The sequence below is a fragment of the Nannospalax galili genome, unplaced genomic scaffold (assembly GCF_000622305.1).
Source record: "Nannospalax galili isolate Female #2095 unplaced genomic scaffold, S.galili_v1.0 scaffold72, whole genome shotgun sequence".
NCBI lineage: Eukaryota > Metazoa > Chordata > Mammalia > Rodentia > Spalacidae > Nannospalax > Nannospalax galili.
In genome coordinates, this window is record NW_008336933.1 from 2501824 (window position 1) to 2519135 (window position 17312).

Below are 17312 nucleotides of genomic sequence, written 5' to 3' on the forward strand. Positions count from 1 at the left end.
AAAAAAGCTTAACTAATTAGCATATTTTTATGTTAAAAGATATAATTTCCCAGAGCAAACCTATTACTCTGTGGCTCTATAAAGGCAGAGTCACGAGGAGGGGCCATCACCAGGAAGCTCCTCCTTAAGGACAGAAGGAAAGCGGATAAGCAGTTAGGCAGAGAGTTAGAAAAAGCCACTGATATGGGAGGATAATGGGAAAAAAATTAATAGATTTTTAAAAAATTTATTTTATGTGTATGAGTGTTATGCCTGAGTATATATGAGTGCACCTGTGTCGTGCAATGCCCTTGGAGGTAGAAGAGGGCATCGGATCCCCTGGAACTGGAGTTATGGACAGTTGTTAGTTACCATGTTGGTGCTGGGATACGAGCCTGGGTCGTCTGCAAGAGCAGTCGGTGTTCTTAACTGCTGAGTCATCTCTCCAGCCCCCAAATTTTAATAGATTTTATTCTTAGCTCCTTCATTTTATTTCATTATCCCAATAAAGCCCCTTCAACTGACCTGCTGAGAGTCAGAGTCATATCATCATCTGGACTAAACAAGGCTTGGAGCCTATATCTAAAAATATGGGGAGGGTCTAAAGTGTCACCTCAGGACCAGATAGAAGGGCATTTCCAAGGATATTCTGGGCCCCTCTTCACACAAAGGGAACTATTCACCATATGCATAATAAAGAGATCTTTGCTGTCACTTTCTCTGCACTTCTGTCTTCTTTCTTTCCTAGATGATCAATTCTTTGTCCCTCTCTCAGAACAATCTAGACCCCGAGGAATCTCTACTATATCTACACTGGACCCCAAACAAAGCACTGCACTCTTACATAGCAAGGGCAGTCTCATGGCAGCCACACACTGAGAAGTCAGCAAGGCCCACTTAAGAAAGCCAACAGATTTATCTCCCCATCAATGGGTTCTTTTTTGTCCTTGTAATACGAGAGAATAATTTCTTGATTATACTTAACACTATGAATAATCAATTATCTGATATAAAATGTGAGTTGTTTGGCTATTGAATGTATTACTACTGGAATCTACACAACACATGTACCTAATAAGGAAAAGTGCATTCCAAGTTTAATGGTTTATGAAGATCCAAGATATCAAAAGAGCAATATAACTAAAATACAATCTCAAGAGGCCTCTGAAGACCAGCTTGGAGTCATCTGTTAAGTAGACTTACTGTGAACAAACCACCCCAAACTCAAATTACTTTCAGGCTTCCTTTCTTCTTTTTTCCTTAATTTATACTACACTATATATTTTGGAAAAAACTGAAGTCTGTTGCAAATATTTAGTTAAGCTAGGTTGAAGTTACTACTATTATTTTGAATGTTGACATTTCAACACGGCCTTCGTGGTGGACCTCCACTCGGGACAAGCAAGTCGACTGAGGACTTCTACTAGGTGGCAATCCCAAAAAACCTACGATTGGCTCAGATAAAGAGAACTACTGAACGACAGTAACAAATATCCACAGTCTTAAGGGAAGAACAGGCTACTAAGAAGGGAAGCTCAGAGCCTTGTCCTAATCTCTTGCCTCCACCGAACAACACATCTCTAGGATGTACTCAACTGGAAAAGTTGTTTCTGCTTATTTGCACTAAAATACACTAAAACTGAAAGTTAAAATGTCGCATTAGTTAACAGGAAATGAGCTGATATTGTATGGAATGAAACTGAGTGCATTACATCAGACTTGACTGTTTCATATAAATTTGGCCAAATTTGAGTCTAGCATATCACCGCTTCCTGTTGTGGTCTTGCACTTGGCTTTACACTTGGTGCTTTGGGTATGCATACCAACTTCCCAAACAGGTTGGGACTATTTGGCAACCTGAGCATGTTGAAAGCCAAAGAAAAGCTGAATGGCATTCTACACAGTCCATGAATCAGTCAATAGTAGAACCAGGCTCAAGAGGTAAAAAAGACAGCAAAGGCTGAACAGGACAATCACCAACTACTTCTAAACAACAAATAGCTGGCTGGCAGGCAGTAACTACAATCACCTGAATTTCTCTTTCTGAGCACAACCAAGAAGATACGTGATTGTGTGGCTAAAACAGGACTTGCTGGTTTCCAAGTACTGAGCTAGACCATCATGCTGTATCAGATGCAGCTCAAAGTGATATCTGCTTATAACACAGACAGAGAACTATACCTACCAAATCACTGGAGGAACTGGGAGAATCTGAGCCAACTAAGCTACACAGCTAATAGGAACACCCAGAGGCCCTCCCCTTAGTTTTTGGCTCATACTCTACCAAGCTCCTATGGTATGGGCAATAAAGGAAGGAGGTCAGCAGGTGGCATTGCTGGTGCTAAACAAAACACAAAACAAACACTTACAAACACAATATACAAAGGAAACATTTTGAAGTCCCTCATACTTAATTCACAGGAAGTGAGGCTACTTTCCTGCCAGCACAAAGGCTTCTTGGTCATTTGTCCCATGCAGAGCTATCTGCAATCTTCATCTTAAACTAATTTCTTCTGTTATCGTACTGTTTGCTTACTTTTTGGTGAGATCTGAGAGTTATAATTTGTTCCGGTTTCCACTCCCATCAACCTTGGTTACCAAATCACTCACTATCTTCTGGGCTTTTGTTCGTAATCTCAACAAACATGGTTTATGAGCCATGAATCTCTTGAGACATCTAGAAAATACTGAGTAAAAACAAGTCAGGTTGGCACTGGATGGTCTTGCTTGTTAGAAACAAACCAAAGGCCAATTGATGAGTTTTTAATATTTAAAAAATTTTAGAAAATGGCTAAGTGCATACAATGTGTTGTGATCATACTCACCTCCCCCTGTCCTTTCATCCTCCTCCCACTCTTGTTGACTCCCTTCTTCCTCCCAACTAGCTCCGCTCCTACCATCTGTATGCACAAGCAGGCGCTACCAGGCAGCCACAGCTCCTGTGTGTCTGAGGACTTGAACATCCCTGCCATAAGCAGAAGCCAACTGCGGATTTTAAAAACAAGTCATATAACCAAATTCACCCTTTCAAAAATTTTACCCTGGTAGAGATGGGAAAGTAAAGTAAAACTAGAACAGAGGAACAATTATAAGACTATGTCAAGAATCCAAAGAAAAGGGGTTAGAGATAGCTGAGCCGTTAACTCCACTGGCTTGCTTTTACAGAGGACCCAGGATCCAGTTCCCAGCACCCACATGGCATCTCAAAACCACCCATGATGCCAGTTCCAGGGGATCTACAACACCCTCTTCTGGCCTCTGCAAGTACTGTATGCACATATGCACTTAATTACATGCGGGCAAAACATTCATACACAAAAAATTAATTAATTTAAAAAAAATCAAAATTTCTCTTAGTCTATGAGGGAAGAGATAAGGCAACAAAGTAACTCAAATGTCAAAGATACCCCCATCCCCATAGAGTAAACACCAAGTGTGCCATCTGTGGCACAGGAGCTAGAGACTAACAGCACGGGAGTGGGAAAGAAGAAATCGGCTCCAATTTTCACAAGATGGCAGAGGCCAACTGTGGGTCAATGGGTGGGTTCTGAGTAAAGTGTGAGAAACACAGGAAACAGGCATACTCCCAAGCTCTCTCCTAGGTGTGCCCTAGAAAGGCTGGGTAGTGGGCAGGAGACCAGAAAAACCACTTGGTGATACAGGTTCAGGAGGTGACCACAGCAAGCTTCTAAGAATCTTCTCTTTTCTTCCTTCTTTAAAAAAAAAGACAGGGTCATTACGTAGACCAGGCTGGCCTCATCTCACAGAGATCCAGAGATCTACCTGTGTCTGCCTCCTGAGTGCTGGGATTAAAGGCATGAACTACCATATTAAGCTCTTCAGAATCCTTTTACACAAAGCAAACATTTTCAGCCACTGGGGACGGCAGCACATCCTGTCACCATCAGGGGACAGATAAAAATAAACTGCAGCTCCAACATAGGAAGAGTAGAAAGTAAAAATTCTACCCCTAGGATAAAAAGCAGAAAACCAAATATGACCCAGGGTCCTGCTCTAAGCAGGGGTCGGTTATTGCTGAGGGTACAGGAAACTCCTACCCAAGACCAAGCACAGACAAAAGGAGTTTGGCCACCAAGTTTAGGAAAGAAAGGAACGCTGGGAACGCTCTAACCCCACCTACCCAGAACCACCATGAGCCTGGCACTGAGTCACAAGCAACAGTAGTGCAGAGGGCAAGTGTGTGAGAAGACCCTGCTGCAGGAAGGGATGCAGAGAGGACTCCAAGTTGACAATGGAACACTAACCCTGAAAGGAGCCCTGCAGCATCCAGCTCCCATCCCAAACACAAGGCAACAGCAGCAGCCTCCAGAGAGCATGAAGCATGTGGGACACTGCGGGTGACCACAGCAACAGCAAAACCCACACTTAGTCAGCTCCTGAGTAGTTTGGATCAACTCTTCACTCTGTTGGTCTCAGTCTCTACCACTCTGTATATTGTATACTGCATCCAACAATAAAAAATGATGAGATACTCTCAAAACCTGGAAACAATGCCTACTGACAATTTTAAAGCAATCAACAGAACTTGACTCAGATGGCCCAGACAAGGACTTTAAAATATTATTAACATGTTAAAGGTTTTAACAGAAAGGGTAGACATGAACAAACTAAAATTTCAAGAGCTAAGTGTAAACTGTAATGAGGGTTAAAAGGAAATGCTGTGATAGAAGCTGAAAAAAAATTTATCTATCAGAAAAGAATATTTTCTTCAACAGTTACCAGTAGATTTGAGACAGAACTTAAAAGATAGAAGAAAAAGGTTAGGTATGGCTGCACACAACTTTAATTCCATCTCTTGGGAGGCAGAAGTGGGCAGATCTTTGGGAGACTGGTCCACATAGTGACTTCTAGGCTGACATTAGGGAGACCCTGTCCGCAAAAAAAAAGATATAACAAAAAAATTATTAAAACTAAAACAAAAAGAGAAGAAATTCAGTGGAACAAGAGCTATGGAACACCTACCTTCAAATAACATGGACATAACTGGGATCCCAGAATAAAAAGATATTAGGGAAGAAAAGACATTTGAAAAGACAGTGACTAAATATTTTTCAGAAATAACAAAAGACACCAAACCAGAACTCTGAGACTCTTGAAGAAGCTAAAGCAAGAAACACATTGCTCCCTCCATAGCAAATCAAAACACCTGAAAACCAACAGTAGAAAACTAAACCAAGTACACATATTCAGACATGCCAGAGTGAAATGACTGAAAAAAAAAGATAAGAACTTTGGGCACCGAGAGGGAAAGAAGACATACTGAATACAAAAATAAAGATTTAGAAGCAAAAAAAAAATGAACAAAAACAAAACCCTTCACACCAGAACTTATCAACTCAGAAGCCAACAAAAGAAAGTCAAAGGAAAAAGCATACAACCATAAAGCCAGAAATCTGTACCCAGCAATAATATCTTTAAGCAGGTGAAGAGGGAATGAAGACTTTTTTCAGAAAGAAAAAGGCAGGAGAACCTCCTGCCAACACGTTTGTGCTTTAAAAAATTAATGAAGTTCTTTGGCCAGATGGCATCATACCAGACAGAACCTGGGCTGTAATGAAGATGCAAATAACAGACAGTAAAATGAGGGCCAAGACAAAACATTATTTGTTTAATCATGCAAAATAAATTCCTGTATTCAATCACTTGAAGCGTCACTTAACATACATGATAAACTTACTGTAGATATCTAACAGTTCTGTTTCTGCTTCTTAACAGAGTGTGAAAACACTAATTTTAAAAATCAGTTGTGGTACCTTCAAAAGCTGCTTTAACATATGGCCTTTTAAAACTTAATGACCTTTTAAAACTAATACTGTTTATTACCCACTTAAACTAAATTACCCTCTTGCTTGCTAACTATATAATTTCAATTTGTAAATTACAATATGTAACATTGAACAGTAAAAGGGAATCTTTACAAAAACAGGTTTTCCACTTACAATAATAAGTTTATTTGCTTTACAAAAATCATGTTGATTTACAGTAACTGAAAAAATGTTCTACATTTAAGTCATAGCACAATCCTTCCTCATATCAATTACTCAGAAAAGTATATGGAGTAAATATAAAAATGTGACTCTATTAAGAAGCCAAATCAACTCTAAGATATGTTTAATGTTATCATTTATATGCTCTCAAGCTATTAAATTATACATGTGCTGCTAAAAAATAGTAACAGTGGGTAACTATGACTTTGAATCAATTATTGACCCAAGAAAAATCTTAACAATGGGTAAGATTTTAAGAGTCTCATCATATATTTTCTAGGGTTATCTATATTGAAAGGTAAAAAGAAACTTTTTATATCAATAGCATAACTTCTAATGGAACCCCAAGGTGGAGACACTGCTCACAGGAACCCCAAGGCTGACACACTGTTCACAGGAACCCCAAGGCTGACATACTGCTCACGGGAACCCCAAGGCAGAGACGCTGCTCACGGGAACCCCAAGGAAGAGATACATCAACCTGGGATGAAACCTAACAGCAGTTCAGAATTGGAAGAAATCTTCAGATATTGAACCCAGAGGTTTCCAACAAAGTTAGAAAAAAGCCTACTTGATTGTAAGAGTTAGTACGTAGCCATCAGGCAAGAAAGATTTTCTTGGTTCCCAACCTTATCCTATAAATAAGCATATTAAAAGTCTAAAGAAGCTATATCTACAAATCATGTAACTTCAAAGGTTAATGAAACATTTACATACAAATGAAAAAGGTGTCTTCTTAAGCCTTAAATAAAATTCCCTGAACTTTTCTTAACTCTTTACAACTTCTAAATTAGCTTTCCCTTAATATCATATGAAAATTATTGGCACCAGTATTACAGAACACAGCAAGGCCTGGGCAATGTGTGCTTGTCTGAAGACAGAAAACAGCAGTCAAGGGCAAGATTCAGTTTCTCCACACAAATTCTTTTGCTTCTTTACATTCCATATGCAGACATAAATCTAGAATAACCACAAGTAGCCTGTTGTCAGGGAGATTCTAGTAAAAGTTTAAGTATTTACATGAGCATTTGAAATATTTAATTCTTTTTAATTTTTACAAAACCTTGAGAATTTTTTTTTCATACATACATATAAGGTGTTTTGATCAAATCCATGCCCATTCCCTCCCTGTCAACATTGCCCCCTCTGAAGAGGTAACCCTAAAATCTTTTAAGGATTAGATACACGCTCCCAAATACTTTCAACATTTTACATTTTTGGAACAGACTATATTGCTAAGAGGCCCAAGGACATTTTGACTTTTAGCCAAGTAACTGGCTACACTTCTTTGTGGTCTTTTTACCCTAACTGCCTAGCCAATTCCTACCTCCTATTCTTATCATGCCATCCCCTGAAGGGGTTACCCAAATTGCCAATAGGGAACAGTGACGCAGACCACTCTGGCTTCTTCAGTGCTGAACAGGGACGCAGTGTGAAGCAATTGGAGCTCAGTGGAGTACCCCCTCAGTGGGTCTATCTAAAAGACTCCCAAATTGTGAAACTCTTGTCTCTAAGGGGAGAAGAAAGTCCTTGAATCATGAATAGGAGATGTGAAGGAGAAGTAAAGGCAAGAGTAATTAGCATTACAAGTTCTAGACGGGGAACTAGAAAAATGTCAGAACAGGGCAATTTTCAAATGTTCATATGAGAGTCCCTTGGAAATATTTAATTCTTATATATACTTTGGAGATAATACCACATCATCTATTTTTTTTCTATTTATGAAACTAAAAATTATTTTTTTGCATTTTTATTGAATTTTTGCAATTTCCATACAATATAATATGATGACATTCATATCCCCTCTCCCATCCACACCTCCCTACATTACCCCCCATTTCAATGTACTCTCTGTATAATATAGCCTATAGAGCCTATCTTGAATCCCCATATGTTCTCCAATGTGGGCTTGCATAGACTTGTGCATGTTGTCACCACTGATGTGAGTTCACATGAGTAACAGACCAGCCGTCTGGAGAACTCCGTCCCCCCATGGCCATCCACCACCTCTGAGTCTTATAATATCTTTCCACCTCCTCCTCTGCCATGATCCCCAAGCCTTGAGCTCCAGAAGCCTGACAGGGGTGTTCCACTCAGAGATAAGCGCTCTGCAGCCCCCTCCTCCCTGCACATTAGAAAGCCATAAGTTTCTGTGTCAATCACCATCAGCTGCATAAGGAAACTTCTCTGGTGAGAGTTTAAAGATGCACTAATCTTCAACAGTGGGTGGGCACCTGATCCAGCACAGTCCATTCCAATCATCCCTCTTGGGACTGGGAGTTAATATTATTACGGGGGTACCACAGTTACATCTCACAGGAGGGGAACCACAGCTCTAGCTCACAGGAGAGGACCACATCTTCAGCTCACTGGAGAGGGCCACAGCTCCAGTTCATTGGGGTGTCCAAAGCTCCAGCTCACAGGAGGGGAACCCCAACTCCAGCTCATAGGAAGAACCACAGCTCCAGCTCACAGGAGGGGAACCCCAACTCCAGCTCATAGGAAGAACTACACTCCAGCTCATTGGCAGGGACCACAGCTCCAGCTCACTGGGGTATCCAAAGCTCCAGCTCACAGGAGGGGAACCCCAACTCCAGCTCATAGGAAGAACCACAGCTCCAGCTCACAGGAGGGGAACCCCAACTCCAGCTCATTGGCAGGGACCACAGCTCCAGCTCACGGGAGGGAGCCACAATTCCAGCTAACAGGAGGGAGGGGAATCATGACTCCTACTGAGGGGAGAGGTCAACAGCTCCAGCTCATATGAGGGGTCCACAGCTCCAGCTCACAGGAGGGAACCACAACCCCAGTTCACGGGAGAGGACCACAACTCCAGCTCACAGAAGGGGACCATAGCTTCAGCTCACAGGAGTGGACCACACATCTAAATTTTTAAGATATTATCACATAGGAATCATTCTCCATGACTAGTAACTTACATCAATAAAATATTTTAATATAAATTATAGCATGATCATCTAATGTTAAAAGACAGTCACTTTAGGGGTTGGAGAGATGGCTTGGCAGTTAAGAGCACCTGCTACTCTTGCAGAGGACCCAGGTTTGTTTCCCAGCACCCACATGGAGGCTAATAACCATCCCTAACTCTAGATACAGGGGATCCAATGCCCTCTTCTGGCCTCCATAGACACTGCATGCACATGGTACAATTACATACAGACAAAACACACTCATATACATAAATGCTATTTAAATAAAAAGAGCCACATTAATAAACTGGGTTATTGGGGTTGGAGAGATGGTTCAGAAGAGTGCACACTGCTCTTGCAGAGTTTCATTCCCAACTCCCATATCAGGAGCTTCACTTTCTCTCTCTCTCTCTCTCTCTCTCTCTCTCTCTCTCTCTCTCTAACTATTCCCTTCTAAACCACTCTTAAAGATTCTATCACCTCCCAACCACACTTGGAATTTTTAAAAACTGGGTTATCATGTTCTTTTGGAAGTGAGTTGCTAAAAATCTAAATCTTAATGTCTTTAGTCATACTACATATCCTATATTAACTTTCACTATATATTACAACACAGCTACAAACTCAGCCCAAAATTTCTTAATATTTTTAAAAGCAGGTATTCCTAATCATTGAGCACTCACTGACAATCACCTAAGAGCTGGTTTAAAAAGTAGCTTTCTCAGCCCAGTCTTGAGAAATCCTAATTCTATATATAGGATTGAAGCATTGCATATGTACGACCAGCCCTGGATGATTCTGATACACAGCTGGTTTAGAAACTATGACAGACTGAAGTCATTCAGGGTAGGTGGTAAAAGAATTTTAGAATGGAAACCCAGTTTTACATTACTGACAAAAAAAAAAACGCTAGACACATATATCGAAAGGTAAACACGATATTTAGACTTAAGTTCTGCTAGCGTAGTATGCCTGGAACATTCCATAAGCAGCTCACCTCCCCTCTCTCTACTCTAACATCCCACATACATGTTCATTCTGCACTCTTCTCTCTTTAGTTTTCTTTAAAAATCCTATTCCCTGGTCCTTCCCAAAGTCAACAAATAAAAGAACTACTTCATCTGAAAGCTGGCTTCTCCAGTTTGAGCTTCTCTCAAGGATAGCTTCACCTGTTTATCACATGTACAACAGCAGCACTCAGAACTGTCAAGATTAACTCCTGAAATGCTCTACAAGGCTTTTCGGTATAGTTGTAGTCTGCGTATCAAGCAGCTTTTCTTCTAGTTGGCTTGTTTCCTCTTGCCCTCTATGTTGAACTCTTCCTTCCCTTCCCCCTACCTATCTTTTTAAGTATCACAGCCAGCTTCTACCAGGCTCCCAATAGTCCCCACCATCTGCTTTGTTTCCTTCCAGTGGACTGGAGATGTCTGTGTATATACAGCAAAAGTATGTGATAACATTTCCAAGATTAGGCTAAATGACCTCTGTGGCTTCTGTTTTAGTCCCACTCTCTTTCCCATCTTTCGGGGGAAAATCATACTGTGCACAGTCTCTCGGAAGCCCTTCTGCCTCCTGCCACATGCCACATGAATGTGCTTGGAAGATGGCCCTCTAGTCCCAGTCTGCAGGGAGCACAGCTCTAGTTGACAGTTGGATAGGGACACCCAAAGATCCTGGGCTAAAACCAGCATTTATGAACACCTTAAACTCTATGAGGTGCTTTTCGTTCTAAGGTACTAAATTAAGGGTGTTCTGCAGCATTAGGTCAGTAATACAGATTTAGAAGTTAATATTCACTAGAAAATAAGCTTTTGAGGACAGTCACCACATGCTATTTATCTCTGTCTAGGACAGCTGCAGGTCCAGAACAGTTACTCAAATGCTTGCTCAACTGTATGACAGTGGTGATTTTTCAAGTCCCGATCTGCATGCTCTGTAAGCAGGGGCAACATTTCTCCATGCCTGTGTCCTCACTTTTAAAGCTGGAGTTAACGGTGCCTACCACATGGGATATTGTGAGAATCAACTAAAACAACACATGTAATATTCTTAGAGCAATGTCCTGCACACTAAAACATTTTAGAGAAGTTAACTACTGAAAGTGAAACTTCTAAAATGGATATGGACCACTGTGCTATCTTAAAACTAGAATCTTAAGTTCTGGTGTAAGAATGACATATGCCACAGTGAATTATGAAAAAAAATGAGAAAAATCAATGTACTTTCAAATACATCAGACAGATATCAAATGAAGGAGTTTTATGGGGCATGTCAAAAAGCTATTCATTGATCTGGTGATCTACAGTCTTCTGCTGGAAGGTATAGTTCATCTTTTTTAAGTTCTTAGGAAGGACATACGTGGTCTTAGATTACATTCTAAATTCTATATTATAGCATAAGCATTTAGACTCAGATAAAATCTGATTTTTCCTACTTGTATCAAGTTTGGAGAAAAGCTCTTTTTTAAAAAAGGTGAATGCACATAGCTCAAGGTCACTAAATGGAATTTGACAGCCTAATGAGACATCTATTAAATGCATTGCTATAGACACTGAGTAGTCTATGATTAACTGTTATTGCTAAAATACTAGGTTGTTAAAATACAGTTAGCCTATGTGAAATTTTTTCACGATTCATGACATACAGTATGTGAATAAGTTAGAATTTCTCTTCTGTTAGCTATGCAAGTTCAGTGATGACACTCTCTGGGCTTGTCTATTATATCTGACTCTTTTTAACTTCTGCTTCCTACCCTGGTTCCTCCTTACTCTTCTATTTAAGCTTTCTACAATCTAGAACAGTTACCAGAGGGAATACTTCTGACTTGTCTTCATGATTATCTTACTCTCTTGGACGTTTCTTTTCGATTACTAAAGACAGCGAAGATATTTATTGCAGCTAATTATTAAACAGTCAAAAATTGTAGTCTACATTGTCTTAAAACTAATCCACATACTCCAGAGAATATAGCCTTATATATGACTCCAAAGTAATGGGGTAGAAATTAAGAAAATGAAAATCCAGTGACAAGTTTAGTTTTTCAAAGCTTACAGGGTCTTCTGGCACATACCCAAGTGAGCCTTCTGAAACATACAAGCTGCAAAACCCAGACCCCGGCTGCACTTACTGATCTGTTCTATACAGAAGAGTAAGACTCCTGAATCATGTATTTCAAAACCAGTCAACTGTGGGATCTGGCATAAACACTGAAAAGCAGAGTATAAGACTAGGGCTGCACTCACACAGCAAATAACTCTAAGAGGATACCTGAAGCCACTCTGTCTACATGAGCTCACCTTAGGAAGGGGTGCAACTTAATGGCAAACACGGAGGGTTACTGAGAGAGCATCCACCTGGACACAATGAAGGCAGGTAATGGTCACAGCACCAAGTCTGAACTAGTTCTCCCTTTTTGGCTGACAGCAAAGTAACAGCAAAACAGCTTAGCAACTGCAAACTCTAAAAGCAAACTATAATGATGTGTTGAATACCCTAAAAATAAGCATAAGCGAGACTGACCCCCAAATTACTAATTGTTCAATTTGATATTTTTCAGCTTTATAGTGATGTAAACACATGCACAAATAATCATTCTCCACTGTGTATATAACAAATCACACAGTATTCAGCACTTTATTATAAAACATATGCTGTGTTAGAAGACCTTTGTAAAACTAGGGGCTAATGTATATGTTTTGAGCACATTTAAGATAGGTTAGGCTAAGCTCTTGTGTTTGCCAAGACACATTATTTTCAACTTACAATAGCTTTTTTAAAAAATGTATTACAATAGGCTTATCAGGATACAACCACATCGTAAGTTGAGGAATAGCTAGCTACATATACATATATATGCACACACAAAAATAAATATAAATTTATGTATAAACAAAAGTTGTATATAAAACTTTTATCCTTCATTACAGGTTAGACCCCTCCAGCCTTTGCTCATCACAAACAAAGAGAGGAACACACTTTCCCCCCACATCTGCAGCTGTCAAAGACAGAGTTGGCAAGTCTAAAACAGCCTTTCTTCCAGGGCCCATATTCCTTTCCCAACACCAACCCAGCTATGTTTGGCTAGTATTTTAAGGACCCTGCCTTTTCTGGAAAAAAAAAAAAAAAATTCTCTAAGTCCTTGGTAACCAAATTTGGGTCACAACACAAACTGGGAGCCAAATCAAATCAGTTAAGAAAAATAAATGAAAGCAAAAAAAAAAAATACATTTAATTATTGGTAATTTTATTTAATACATCAATTTCCACACAAAGCTGAAAAGGTAGACACAATATGGACTCTAATTTTAGATAGAGGGGTAGGAATTTAGACTCAGACAAAGAAAAAGTACTTGGGAAAGAAAGGGAGGAAGCTGCTCATCTCTCTAATAGACTGAGAAAGCCTGTAATGTCCTCATGATTAAACAAAGGAGATGCCTAAGAATCACACCCTGGGGAAAGGGCCAGACATGCAGCCAACTCGGACGATAATCATTTAGTGAAAGACGTGGGATCTCTGGGGGATATCTGGTTCTCTTTAGAATCTTCATCCTACTGTCTTCAAAATGAGAGAAAATTAAATAGCAGGTCAAACCTGGTAAGATTTCTAAAACTGTGTACAGAATATATATGGATCAGTAACTTTCCCAAAAGCAGTGGCAACTTAGAAGCATTATTTTGCAATAACATCTTACATTTTCCAGCATCTTTTATTTACTGGACAGATTATTCCAGTCAACCCTTATTCTAGGTTTCAGTTTCTGTGGCTTCAGTTACCTGAGTCAACCGCCATCCAAAAAATATTAACTGGAAATTTCTAGAGGTAAACAATCCCTAAGTTTCGTATTGCTGGTCCTTCTGTGCATCTTACACTGTCCTGTTCTTTCTTATTCAAGACAAGAATCATCTCTTTGTCAAGGGTATCCACCCTAAATACACTACTCCTGGCCTAGGAGCCATCTCAGTTATCAGACTATTAGTGATCAGATCAGCTGCCCAGGTGTTTCGATACTTGTGTTCAAATAGCCTTTGTTTTATGTAATAATGGCTCCAAGCCCAACAGTGATGCTGGCAATTTTCTAACACATGCTGTTAAAATGACCCTGTTTTACTATGCTGTTGTTAAGCTCCTTTTGCATCCACAGAAACTAAACTTTTTCACAGTAATATTTTCAGGACTGGATACTATCTGTGGTTTCAGACAGCCCCTAGGGATTCTTGGGATGTATTTCAAGGATGGGGCTGGGCTACTGGGAGACATACTCACATATTCTCAGACTCACTGGGACAAATAGGTGTCAGGCTAATATGAAGTATCACAAGATTTACCATCTCTCCAACCTGCTTGTGCCTTAACACCAGACAGGCACAGACCTAAGAATCAGGAGACACTGGTCCCCATTCTGTCTCTACCGTTAAAATAGCTACCATGGCAGGACACTCCACTGATGGAGTTGGATTTCTGTGTTTCTAAAACTAAGCAATTCTAGCTCTCAGATGTTAAGATGCTGCTAGTTCTCATTAATTTAAAAACGAGAAAGAATAACACACTTGCTAGTTTGTACAAGGGAAAAACAAAAAAACAGAAAGGAGAGCACACTTCCCCTTTACTTAGTATTTAATTAACCAAAATTTCCAATGACCAGATTTCTGTAATTCCTTTACAGTCATAAATTTAAGATAGCCTGGTTTTATACTAAGCTCCTTTTTATTACGTTTCATTTCCAAATTTACTACAAAGCCAAATATGCCTTCTGAATTAACAGTACATGTTACAATCTGAAAAAAGAAGGAATGGCGTCCACTTGTTAGCATGGAACAGAAGCAAGATACTCTCTTTCCAATGTCTGAGTCTGTCAAGTAAAGAAAAAAATTTAATTCAAAACACGTATCTACACTTACTATGTGCCAGGTTCTAGAATGCAAGGATTGAGAATTTAGAAATGAGCAAAACAATGGCCTCACTCTCAAAATGCTCATTCTGGAAGAGACAAAACTATAATGCAATTAAAAATACATGAGGGTACAAGGAGCAGAACTGGCCTGAGGGTGTGAAGAGGAAAAGTCCCACTGGAGAGGGGAAGAGAAGGCATTCTACGGGGACTTGGCTCTGAAGCACAGTTCCCCATTCGCTCACTAATGACTTGCCTGAGTTTTCTTGTAAGTATATCTTGCAGAGTTATTAATAAGATAATACAAAGTAGGCATTCAGTAAAGGGTAGGCTTGTCTCATTTTATGCACTGTGTTTTGTCTGCTTGTTTTGAGGAGATTATGCTCTAAGTGGCACCCCAAACAACGTCTCTTGACTAATGATCAAGCAATCTGTGGGATGGCCACAGTCCCCTGTGGGATGGGTTCCAGTCCCCATACAGTCCGGGCACTGGAACCACAGGCGGCCGCTCTCTGTGACATGTGGTTCTGTCCTGTGGTGCTCTCACCTGCCTATAAAGCATAGTTCTACATCTGTATTTTTACCCTGACATGTAGAATTCTGCACACCTACTAGGTACTACTTACTTGCTAGTAGAGGCTCCCACAGTCCTCCTCACACTTCAGTCCTAGTTTCATATCCTCTTTAGAAATAGCACAGTTCTGGGGCTGGAGAGATGGCTCAGCAGTTAAGAGCACTGACTGGTCTTCCAGAGGACTTGGTTTGATTCCCAGCACCCACATGGCGGCTACAAACCGTCCTTAACTCCAGGTCCAGGGGAATCCGAAGCCCTCTTCTGACCTCCACAGAACTGCATGGCACGGGTGCACTCACATACATGCAGGCAATACACTCATACACATAAAATAAAAATAATAAATATAAAAAAAAGAAATAGCACAGTCCAATGAGCAACGGGGTGATTATTAAGACCATATGGGGACTGATAACTACTATTACCAACCAAGTAGCTGACTTGTGGAGCTGGAAGCCATCACAATGATGAAAGTCTTAAATATTTTTAAATACTGTTATATCTGGCCAAGAGGTAAGCCTCACTTACATTTAATCTAAAACTCCCCAAACTAACTTTCTGTAAAACACTGATGAGCTAAGTTAGTCACTAACATACAGGAATATATTTTCACTAAATCTCTGCTTATCATATACTTTAATAAACATAATCCACATTTGGGAAATAATTAACTGGATAAATACAAGTAAAGCCATAAATAGGCTAGGCAGTCTATCTCTAAAACCTAAGTGATCTTTGTTCATTTATTTTTCTCAAAATGATAAAAACATGTTTCTAAACTGCAATCAAGAAAAGTCTGTTTGTTCCAAGTACATCTGAAAAGTGAAGACACCTGGAAGTAACCCAGCGCCTCCCTTAATTGTGCAGTTTCCATATTTAAAGAATTTAGCACCCTTAAAATTGTCCTGGTGGCATAAAATTCCCTAACATTTTTCTGTGTGAACATTTTTCTGTATCATGCCATTTAACATATAAACATATGCATGTGTATAATATATACTAACCAATTTGATGGCACAGACTTTGAAATACTAATGTTCAACTGAAATTAACTCTTAAAACATTTATAAGGATCAGTCTGGGTATATTTTTCTCAGAAAAGCAGGCACCCAGGACTCATCAAATTGCAACTCAATCTCTTTCCTGTAAATACTACTTTCTAGAAGCTATGCCTAAAATTCAGGACTCAGAATATAAACCATTTCCATATTAACAAAAGCAAAAGTTCTCTCACAAAGCAGACCCACAGAGGAGATTAAAATGTGTAGTAACGCTCACACTAACACCAAATCGATGCGACTAAACCCAATTCCAGATCACCTTGATTAAAGAAGAGAAATACACAGAATTGGGAAATGTCACAGAAGAAAAAAAGGGGGGGGGGCAGAGAAGGCTAAACTGTTTCCCATACCCTAGCCCGCGGCCCACCCCCTGACCCACTATAATCTACTTAGTCATCTCTCTGGCCACGCAAATAGATCTGTCAGCAAGAAAAGGAGCTAAAGCAGGAAAGCGAGAAAAACAAACATCTAAACTGCAAGAAGCGCTGTGTGCGTGGGGGGGGGGACGACCGACGCGAACTGTGCTCAAGTCTGGCCCACACGCGACTCCGCGCTTCTGCCCGCGCAGGGCACCGGGGAGCTGCGACCCCGACCTCCGACCCCTGTGCACAACCGATCCACGAGCGCCCCGTCACCCGAGGGCCCCGCGCTGCCCTCCGCGTCCCCGAGCGTCCATTACCCGTAAGGTTCCTCAGCACCGTGCCATGGGCCCAGAGGCTCAGGACCTGCTGCACCGACAGGTTGATCATCGAGTGGTCGGCGCCCTCCGCCCTCATCTTCCCCGCGGGGCGGCGGCGGTTGCGCGGCTCGCGGGGCGGCGGCTGCGCGGCTCCTCCAGGCCGCCGCCACCGGGGGAAGCTGCGGGGCTCCGG

The 17312-nt window shown here is 40.6% G+C and overlaps 1 protein-coding gene across 2 annotated transcripts in view; it reads right to left on the reverse strand.

Moving 5' to 3' along the window:
* The window catches only part of Tmem170b (transmembrane protein 170B), a 33289-nt gene extending 15983 nt beyond the window's left edge, over window positions 1-17306 (reverse strand). For both annotated transcript variants that reach the window (XM_008831615.3, XM_029562832.1), the window contains exon 1: window positions 17120-17306. In XM_008831615.3, coding sequence (XP_008829837.1) covers window positions 17120-17216 — 97 coding nt within the window. In that variant the 5' untranslated portion in view covers window positions 17217-17306. The remainder of the gene's footprint in view (window positions 1-17119) is intronic.
* Between the last annotated feature and the right edge of the window lie 6 nt (window positions 17307-17312).